This window comes from Strongylocentrotus purpuratus, unplaced genomic scaffold, assembly GCF_000002235.5.
Source record: "Strongylocentrotus purpuratus isolate Spur 01 unplaced genomic scaffold, Spur_5.0 spur5_scaffold_4, whole genome shotgun sequence".
NCBI lineage: Eukaryota > Metazoa > Echinodermata > Echinoidea > Camarodonta > Strongylocentrotidae > Strongylocentrotus > Strongylocentrotus purpuratus.
This window is the reverse complement of record NW_022145610.1, coordinates 3281109-3291676: the sequence shown is the minus strand read 5'-3', so window position 1 is coordinate 3291676 and position 10568 is coordinate 3281109. Positions and strand designations below refer to the sequence as shown.

General features: G+C 38.8%; 2 protein-coding genes across 3 annotated transcripts; one reads left to right on the top strand and one right to left on the bottom strand.

Annotated features, from left to right (window-relative positions):
- Positions 1 to 1330: 1330 nt before the first annotated feature.
- On the bottom strand, positions 1331 to 6719 carry LOC115918071 (the record flags this gene model as incomplete). Of its 2 annotated transcripts, XM_030997850.1 has the most annotated exon segments (4): positions 1331 to 2353; positions 3315 to 3493; positions 6178 to 6248; positions 6553 to 6719. In XM_030997850.1, coding segments are annotated over 3 exon segments (327 nt in total). In that variant the 3' UTR covers positions 1331 to 2226.
- Positions 6720 to 7951: 1232 nt separating this feature from the next.
- LOC115929372 lies at positions 7952 to 10427 on the top strand. The gene is made up of 2 exons (XM_030998246.1): positions 7952 to 8421; positions 10141 to 10427. Exons 1-2 carry the CDS (start codon positions 8311 to 8313, stop codon positions 10384 to 10386), a joined length of 357 nt encoding a protein of 118 aa, XP_030854106.1. The 5' UTR covers positions 7952 to 8310; the 3' UTR covers positions 10387 to 10427.
- Positions 10428 to 10568: the final 141 nt, after the last annotated feature.

Sequence of the window (10568 nt, the reverse complement as noted above, 5' to 3'; positions counted from 1 at the left end):
AGAGAGAGAGAGAGAGAGAGAGAGAGAGAGACAGACAGACAGAGGTATAATTTTAGTAACTACCATATTTCGCTTAATTTGTTCCAAACCCCAAAACATCTAGTATATCCTTTTCTCCCTAGCTACCTGTCTCTTCTGTCTCAATCTCTCTCCGCCTCACTCCCGCTCTCCCAAAACTATATTCTTCTGCCACCCCTTCTCTCTCTCTCTCTCTCTCTCTCTCTCTCTCTCTCTCTCTCTCTCTCTAACACACACACACTTTCTCGTTCTTCTTTCTCCCTCACACTCTTACGATTTATCACACTCTAACTTTCTTTCACGACTATTTAAGTTAAACTTCATCAAATCTCTTACTATTTTCTGTCCTCTCAAAGTTTAAAATTTGCTCATTTCAATCCTGCTGACCGTTACTTTGTCAGTGCTCATTACGATTTACATGCAGGTTAGGTTTATGTACAAATTGTTATAAAATAACAGCACTGCGTTCATTTGTTTCAATTTTAATATATTGTTAACAAAAGTCTATAGAACATGACCTAGCTTCATATTTTAACCACTGGTAAAAAAGTAAACCTTAATATTATGTAGAATCGGGGAAGCCCCCTTCCTATCCCTCATTTGGAGGCACAGAAATAAATAGGATGAGAATAATTATGACTGTTTCTCCATCTACTTTTTTTTTCATAGGTTTTTATTCATTTCTCTCAAAGAAAAATTGTACATTTATAACATTGGATACAAAATAACAAAATAATTTAACATATAGGTCTTTATAAATTTACCAATGATCTTTTACATTTACATACAAAAGTTACACCTCTTCATTTTCCTTTGGAGACAAAAAAATTATATATATATATAAAAGAGAAAAAGCTATACAAAACACCTACTACCCCCCCCCCCCCCCCCCACACAACATTTAAACACATAACATGTACAATAGTATACACAACACACACTAACATAGAACGAACAAACAAACAAAAGTAGAGGGGAAAAAAAAGAAGAAAAAAAGAGAGAAGAGAGGAGGGTTAGGAAGTTGTATATTGAGAAAAAAAAAACTGAAAACATTTATTCTAAACTTTCCAAAGCTTCCCATTTCCTTAAATGAATTGAAAGTGTGTCTCTTTCCATTGAAAGTTTTTTCTCTTCATTTCTATTTCCCAACAATCTATATTCTATTTCTTTTGCTTTTGGAGGGTTTCCCTTCTCTCTACTGTGGAAAATCATATATTTAATCAAAATTAAAATGTGGTTCAATAATTGCTCTGTTTTAAAAGAAGTGTCATCTATTCTATACTATGATTTCTCTTCCATAATCGATTCCTTATTTAGATGAAAGAAACTGGTTCACTACTTAATGATGTTTCTTACAGCCACACAATTGTGTTTATTTGTTATGGGCGTTTCCGACACAAGCCTTGCTTTCCTGGTTTCCGCCTCCAATGTGTTAAATTATTGATATGTACTTGCAGGGCACCGTTTCACGAACCCGCCACAAGTATACAAGTTCACCGACAAGCCGCTGAAATGCGTGTATTCAATTTAACACGTGTTTCATTATGGTTTCGGTGAACTTGTACTCAAAACGATTTTGTGAAACGATATGTTTTATTACATTGTACCGAAAAACAGAAGGAAATTTGTGTGACTTTCAGTTAAAGGGATAGTTAAAGGGATAATAAAAACTGAGTGTCAAATTTGAAAGAACATACAATTTAAATGACAAAATCATCTTTGTTTGATCAAAATCGGTTCAGAGACAGCTGAAATATCCATAAATATAACGATTTCTAAAACTTGTGTACCACCACAAATATCAGATAATTTGAAAAAGCCGTTAAAAAACGAAATATCACCTTTTACGTCTTATCTCAGCCAATGCCGATGTTGGCTTTTTTGTTGGCATTTTCGTGTTGGTTATCCATAAATTTAACGATTTCTATATTATGCACAACCAGCCTGCCCATGTATTGTTATTTTTAATTAAATAATTAATTAACGGTCACGGTATTTTTTTTAAATGGAGCTGAATTGGTATGATCGTATTGGCTAAATTCAGACATTTTGGGGTCTAAAATTACCTTCATAGCAATTTTAGGTTCTAAAAAGGCACTAGAAATGTCATAGATAAGAATAAGAGCAATAACCATGCACTTTGAAGGCACTTGCGGTCTGAAAACAGAACTCAACTATCCCTTTAAATTCACGACATTTATCTTGTATCTAGGATCGCATGTCATTGAAGAGTTCGATGGGCGTGTAGTTTTTAAAATGGGGGCGATCAGCGCACAACTTGTTGTCACCTAGTCCAATGTGCTTTGGGTCATTGTTGTGCATCATGAAGAAACAACTGTAGTGGAATAAAGAAGGTGAAGGAGAAAAAGGAAGGGGGGGGTAGTCATAATCATTTGTTAGTTATACCTTTGAATAATCGATTATGTATATTTTGATGTATGATGTAGGTTCTATATGCATTAACAAAACAATATTATTTGACACTTCACATTATACATTCAGACGATATTGTACTGTCGTTCAAGAATATATCTATTAAAGTACGGAGGGGCATTGAGATCGTTATGGGTAGGTATTTTAGATGAAGGGACTTGAGAGAAAAGTGCTGAAAAAGAGAGAAGAAAAGGAGTGAAAGACCCCCCCCCCCATCCCCTTTCCTCTTCCCTTTGCCTCTCTCTCTCTCTCTCTCTCTCTCTCTCTCTCTCTCTCTCTCTCTCTCTCTTCTCTTCTTTCTCTCTCTCTCTCTCTTCTCTCTCTCTTTCTCTCTCTTTAAAATAAATCAAAATTTAGTTTGCTTGCATATCGTTTGGATTGTGTTAAACATAAAGGTAGGGATCTTAAAGACCGTCCTCTAAAACGAAAACAAGACAGTAACAAAGAACAACGACAACAATAAAACTCATAATAACTATAATAATAATGATGATGATAATGATAACAACAACAATAATAATAATAATAATAATAATAATAATAATAATAATAATAATAATAAAAATGATAGTAATAGTAATAATAATAATAATAATCATTTCATTTCATTTCATTTATTTATTTAAGCACGGAGGCCTACCTCAGCCCGCGGACTGTTCTTCCGTAGGGCCGTGCATACATAAAAACATACAATATCAATATAACATAATAATCATCAATGGCTCTTGATTCCATAATGATAATAATAGTAATAATAATATGTCTTGTTTTCCAGGGTAGCCACATCGGTATCAATACTGTTCTCCCTGGGGGCCCTGCACTCCTAACAGTATCCCCGTGCAAACAGGCCCCTCTTTACTCACCTTGTTTGCGGTAGTCCGATCTCGGTTTCTGCGAAGGTCAAGATCTTGCCAGCGCGCTCACGGTTGAGGTCGGGGTCTCCAGATACACCGATGGCGTGAAGCTCAAAGAATCCCCAGTCGACATCGGGATTGGCCGCCCGGCACATTTTCTTGCCCGTCCGTAGTTCGACGGTGATCGACTGAAAGATAGAATGATAGTAAGGGGTTTAAAAACATCATCAAAGGATAGTAAGGGTTTTAAAAAAAAATGATCAAATAAACTTCTAAAATTATATGCAGAATATAATGGGGACAAAGATGACAGCCCCCCCCCCCCCCGATGACAAAAAAAGACAAGACAAAAGTGAAAGGAGAGAGAAGAAACAGAGAGAGAGAGAGAGAGAGAGAGAGAGAGAGAGAGGGGGGGGGGGGGGGGGGGGTGGGGGGTGGGGAGAGAGAGCGAGATAGATTAGAAAGAAAGAAATTGAGAATGAAAAGGGAATGTAAAATTAAGATCCCTATCAACGTCCTGACCCGAACATAACTTGGTGTCTTCTTCTTCGCATTGTATCAACCAGGTAAGACCGTCCCATGCCAGTCCTCCTCAATGCACTGATCTAGACGCGACTAAACTTAATATAACTTTATCATGGAACTCAGCATAGAATTCATTGCTGTATAATTAATTCGAAGTGTCAAGGGGTACACCCCCACCTCTTTCCATTGATGGCGAAATTAGAGAAAAGAAATAAACAGTTGAACAAACGACCATCATCTACAACGTCACTTAAAGGCCGACGTAGCAGAAGCGGATCTAGAGGGGGGTTGAGGGGGTTGCAACCCCCCCCCCCAAAAAAAAATCCGGGGACCATTTTTTAAAATCTTATCTTTTTTTTTAAAACTTGTAATTTTATTTTATTCTATTTCTATGTATTTATTTCATTTATTATTATTATTATTATTATTATTATTATTTTATTATTATTATTTTTCTTTTTGGGGGGAGGGGGGGGGGGGTTGGGCGAACAAATGTTACAGAGTCCCTTGCCCCCCCCCCCCCCATCAGCTTTTTTGAGGACACGGGCCACCGCCGAAGTGAAAAAAAAAAGAAAGAAAAAAGAACGCACGCTGGAGAGAAACCCTTTCAAGTGCAAATATTGTGAGAAGATTTTCAACTCATCTGGTAACTTAACCAAACACATGATAACTCTGGATATAACACTGTGTATTTAACTGTTACTTGATTTAAAAAGACGTTATCATGCACTGCTTTTTATGGTCTCCATTGCGTTAATAGATGCCAGGAAAACATCACTTACGGGGTTCAAATAAACACCCAAAAAAAAAATCGGCTCGCCGCTTCGCGGCTCGTGGACGATGCCCCGCATCGTCATTATTTTGGTCAACCCCCCCCCCCCCTTAGCAAAAAGCTAGATCCGCCCCTGCGTAGTTACTGATATTGGCTGCACCCAAGCTGTAAAAGGCCACCAGAGGGTTAGGCTATATAGTCATACATAGCATTTTTCAAACAAAACTATGATCGATTAATTTTGAGTGTTAGGAAAGACAATAATTTCATTCTTTTTGTTTGCCTTGTGTTACCAATACCATTATGACAAGGTATGGTTACAATTTCTATTGAATGAGGTGCGATCATTTTATGTTCTCCTCATCTTGCCATTGCATTGCGCAGGGGCGTAGACAACGGGGGGATGAGGGGGATGCATCCCCCACCTCACAAGGTGGGGAGGATGGCATGTACAATCATCCCCCCAGGTTTTGGGGAATGATATTTGCTTACTTAATAAGTCATAATGATGATAATAATAGTAATAATAATAATGATAACAATTATAATATTAATAATAATAATAATTATGATGATGATAATAATAATCCTCATCATTATTGTAATTGTGTTTATTGTTATTAGCCGCATTCACATGGTGAAAGCCAATTCAGACGGTAAAAAAAGAAAATCTTACAAGTATTTTGTGGTTATCTTGTGGTTTGGAAACCACAAGATAACCACAAGATAAAACAGGCGCGGATCTACGGGGGGGGGTTAGGGGGTTTAAACCCCCCCCCCCTTGGGCGGCCCAAAAAAAAAAAAAAAAAAAAGAAGAAAAAAAAAAGAAGAAAAAAAAAAAAAAAAAAAAAAAAAAGAACGCACGCTGCATGGAGAGAAACCCTTGCAAGTGCAAATATTGTGAGAAGATATTCAACTCATCTGGTAACTTACCAAACACATGATAACTCTGGATATAACTGTGTATTTAACTGTTACTTGATTTAAAAAGACGTTATCATGCACTGCTTTTTATGGTCTCCATTGTGTTAATAGATGCCAGGAAAACATCACTTACGGGGTTCAAATGAACACCCCCCAAAAAATCGGCTCGCCGCTTCGCGGCTCGTGGACGATGCTCCGCATCGTCATTATTGGTCAACCCCCCTTAGCAAAAACCTAGATCCGCTCCTGAGTCATCCCCCCCAGGTGTACGAACCTGTCTACGCCACTGGCATTGCGGATTGTCTGACAGACTTACCAATGATATTTTACCAATTGGTCTTAAAAAATGACAGCGTGTCCAGACATACCCCCCCCCCCCCCCCTCCCGTGTATAGTACACCCATTGATGATATCATTGATGGGAGAGGGGCGGCCCCACGTATCCTTGCTACCGTTGTACAGGCGTATGTGCACAATTATTAATTGGATCCCAAGTCCCTGGTTGGTTGGTTATTTTACCTGACTGCTATAAGAAAGCATGTGTATAATCAGGCCTGTGTATAATATGCTTGTAAGTAAGCAACCAGGGGACCGACAGTTTCAAGTCCTTTCCGACGGACTTGATATGAGAATTAATGCCTTTTCACTTACCGTTTCGTTGGATCCTGTCATCTCGGAGATGATCTTTGAAAGCTTCGAATGGACTTCATCGCTGACTCGATCTGCAGACATATTGGTGTGAAAGATACACAGAGGCATCTTGATCAATTCTTGTGAATTAGCAACAAAAAAGCTGAATCAAGAGTGTTCCAGATCATGAAACGTAAGAAAATCAGGTCCTAAATGCAAATAAGCTATAAATTTTAGATTTCTAGAGTCAATTTTTACTCTAAAGCACAAAAGAGACTGAAACAAATGACCGCAAAAAACCGAAGGAAAGACCGTGTCTAGAAACCATGGAAAGTAGTAAAGTTCAAATATTATGCGACACACTAAAGCTGATGAGAAAAAACTGAAAGAGAATACCAGGCCAAGAAAACGAAAAACCTAACAGCGTAGTAAAGTGGTCTCTTGCACGTGACGTGACGAAAGCAAAATGGAAGCAACGTCATAACTAGGACTAAGTCCGTGATCAGAGCCAGCAAGATGACCTCGATGCATAGGAATGATACCAGTACAATTAAGTCATTGTTTCTTATTTTTGTCTTTACTACTTTATAGAGCGTAGAATGATACCAGTACAATTAAGTCATTATTTCTTATTACTTTACTTTATAGAGTGTTAGAATGATTTTTTCCCCAGAACTTATACCTGCATAATTATTTCACAAGGTTTTTTAACAAAATTATTACCATCTTCACTTCTTCCGTTTTCTTCTTCTTCTTCTTATTGCTTGCTTACTCTTGGTTTGCACAGTTTGGAAGCTGATGTAACGTATTTCAATGAGACCTTATTAAACATATTTTGAATTACTTTTTTTTCTCTATACGAGCTTAGTATATCTATATAATACTTTCACATTTCGCTGCAGTTGATATAAAAAGAAATACATTTCACTCGATAATACGCTACGGTTAGCTAGCTGCGAAAATTTCAAGTTCAGTAACACGCGCCATTCAAAATTTAAGAATTTTAATTACCATTTCATTTTATTCAATATAGGATATTTATCACTGTACAGTCATTCATTTTTGTTCTCTTTCCATGTTGTGTGTTTCGCAAAGTTTTTGAATTTATAAGGAACCGTGCATTTTAGATTTCACGATAATTATATACATTTTGTTATAAAAGCATAAACTTTAAAAAGCTATCATTTTTTTAAATGCAAGTAAAACAACAATGCCATCTGCAAAACGGAGACCTACAAGATGTTGTCACACAGAATTCTGTATTGCATGAGCAATAAATTTCCTTTCGCAAGTTTGATGAAAATCGATAAATGTCAGGTAGCGCCAAGCAAACATATTTTAAGAGTTATATATATTCTTATATTCACCAGCAAGATATTGCAGAAATAACTGAATCCCCTCCCCTCCCCCTCCCTCCCACCCTCTCTCTCTCTCTCTCTCTCTCTCTCTCTCCTCTTCTTCTCCCCTCTCTCTCCTCTCTCTCTCTTCTTTCTCTCTCTCTCTCTCTCTCTCTCTCTCTCTCTCTCCTCTCTCTCTCTCTCTTTAGGCACTGACGAATTTAGTGGGGGCAAAACCTGCCAATGCCCACCCCCTAATTGAACCCGAAATGGCATACGCCCTTTAGTACATAAAGTGAAATAATATATTCATATTGTGCCCTCTGTTTTGCAACATCCTGGAACCCTGTCCCTTTTAGATGTAGGCTTTTTACTTTTGACGGTACCCGTTTCCATGATAACTTTTAAGTTTTGTCATGTTTTCCATTCTTGATTTTCGTCGCACGTACGAGATGGCTTGCGCAAAAAATGAGTTGAAATGCCATGTTTGCATTTTAATACAGAGAGAAAGAAGCTGATTGATAGATCATTATAGACATACTTTTGACGGTACCCGCGTTAATCTTCTACCTTGGCGCGGGCTGATATTACATTAATCTAGAGTGTCCTCGGTCTTCATTTAAAAAATCAATCCTTCCAGTCACATTCCTGTAAAGTTATTCCTCCAAAAGTGAGGACAGGAAGGCTAAACCTTCAGAAGAAGACCAATTTGTCATATCGTCGATTTTCATCTAGTCTTCAGTGAGGGTATTTTTGCTATTTCGCCTCCATTTTTAGGTGTTTTTTCCGAGCGGCCCGGGTCATCATCTTCTTCATCATGATGCTACGATGTGTGGTACATGTAAACACACCAGCCTGCAAGCTATCTGACTCATTCAGAACTCAACTGGCGACAATGGTTGCGAAACGATATGATCTTCAAACAGAGGTGAGCTTCAATAATTTCCAAAAACGTTTTTACTACGTTCCCCTTTTTAACATATTATGATGTGATTTGTCATTATTTTGTATCATTTCGCCCAAAATAATAGACTACTACATATTCCTGCCTTGAGTAAAGATATTTAATCGATAATAAGGTCGACATTACTTTTAGGCCTATGAAAACGTTCGCTTTGACATGTTAGTACATCTCTCTCTCTCTCTCTCTCTCTCTATCTATCTCTCCCTCCCCTCTCTCTCTCTCTATCTATCTCTCCCTCCCCCCCTCTCTCTCTCTATCTATCTCTCCCTCCCCCCTCTCTCTCTCTTTCTCTTTCTCTCCTTTTCTTTCTACCTCGGAGAGAGGGCAAATGAATGGGGAAAAAATGGGGGGGGGGGGGGGGGGGAGATGTTGTGCGTATTATGGGTTCGTTGGATCAGATCATCAACTATCAGAGAAAAATCAGAGGTGGTAAGGGGTACGTACCTATAAAAGAATATGGAACAGGCACCTATTAGAAAAGAAAAAGGGGCACTTATCTGAAGTAAAATGGGGCTCTTTTTCTATGTAAAAAAGGGCACTGTGTCGGTTACTTGAAAAAGTGAAGGCACTGTACCCCCTACCCCCCCCCCCTCCCCCTCAGAAGCGCGCGCCTCTGCCACCAATAAGAAAAGGTGTGTGAGGCCCGGGTCCCCCTAGCTCCTGTTCATTCGCTTTCCTTGATTTCTAGCTTTCTTTCTTTCTTTCTTTCCGTCCTTTTCATTTCTTTTTCCTCATTTCACTGTATGAGATGAGGACAGTACAAGTTCAATTGCATTACTGATTACTGAAGCATGACATTATGTGATTCTACACCCAGGTGCACTTATTGGTTAGTCAAAGAGATGTTTGGTACTACAAAATCGAAAAATAACAACGAACAGACAAACTAAAGCATCATGTCTTGCCCTCTTCAGCAGGCACGTAGCCACGGGAGGGGGGGGCACGGGGGGCATGTGCCCCCCCCCCCCCAAAAAAAAATAAAAAATTCCGAGATCGATTGAATTTTTAGACCCCTCCCCAGGACGTCGATCAATTATATGTGCCCCCCCCCCCCCAAACATCAAACTCTGGCCACGGCCCTGCTCTTCAGAGAAAATAGCAAGAATCGCAAGCCAAAATCGGACATTAAAACGAAAGATAGAGGGGAAAAGGCACGCTAGAAAACAACGCGCTGTGATTAGCTGCCGGAAAAACATTAGAAAGTGTGTATTCGTTGCTTTTCTTCCAATTATTTAATCCGTTTACAGTATGATTGCACTCTTTCAGGAGGAAATCAGGGGACCCTGGAATATTGTGAGAAACGAGTACACCCCCCCCCCTCCCCCCCTCCCCCCGCTCGGCGGGATGCTGGCTAGATATTCATTACAACCTGCTTTCCTGGCATCAACAACCGATTGATAATAAATCAAACAGTTAATGAATTATTAAAGGGGTTTTCACAAAGACTAAGATCGACTTTTAGTTGGACTTAACTATGGCAGGCCACTCATGCCACTGTTTGCTCTCACACCATTATGATCTTTATATAATATTTTTCCTTTTTTTTTTGAAAGACTAATACCAGTAAATAATGAGAGCAAACAGTGGCATGAACGGCCTGCCATAGTTAATTCTAACTTAAAGTCGATCTTAGGCTTTGTGAAACACCCCCTTGATGTGTTTTATTTGCGTTGATCTTTGCAGAACATCATTGTTTTAATTCGAGAAGGCCTTCGCCTCATGCGAGCAGGGACCAAGGATGCTTGTGGCTATATCGAACTGTTTGGTTGTGATGCTATCTTCGACGATGCAGAGAAAAATAGAGAGGACACAACGGCTCTGATTCAGCTCTTACAGAAAGAATCAGGGATACCTCTTGCAAGGTACGTTCCATCACTCCTAACTACTTCTTTCCTGCACTCTATTCTTGTTAACATCGCAACAACTTAATCTGGATTTTGTCAGTCTGGGTGTCACGGGGTCACAGTATATTACTTTTATGATGAAACTTTATTAGAAAATGTTATTTTCTGTTCTCACTGAGGTTTAAGTGTTTTGTGTGTGTGTTGTGTTTTGTTGTGTTATGTTGTGTCAGGCGCGTACGCAGGATTTTTTCAAGGGGGGGGTTTTAA

Coding starts and splice junctions, on each gene's coding strand:
- LOC115929372 (XM_030998246.1), top strand. CDS start 8,311: ATGATGCTACGATGTGTGGTACATGTAAACACACCAGCCTGCAAGCTA. Junction 8,422..10,140: donor GATATGATCTTCAAACAGAG/GTGAGCTTCAAT, acceptor TGATCTTTGCAG/AACATCATTGTTTTAATTCG.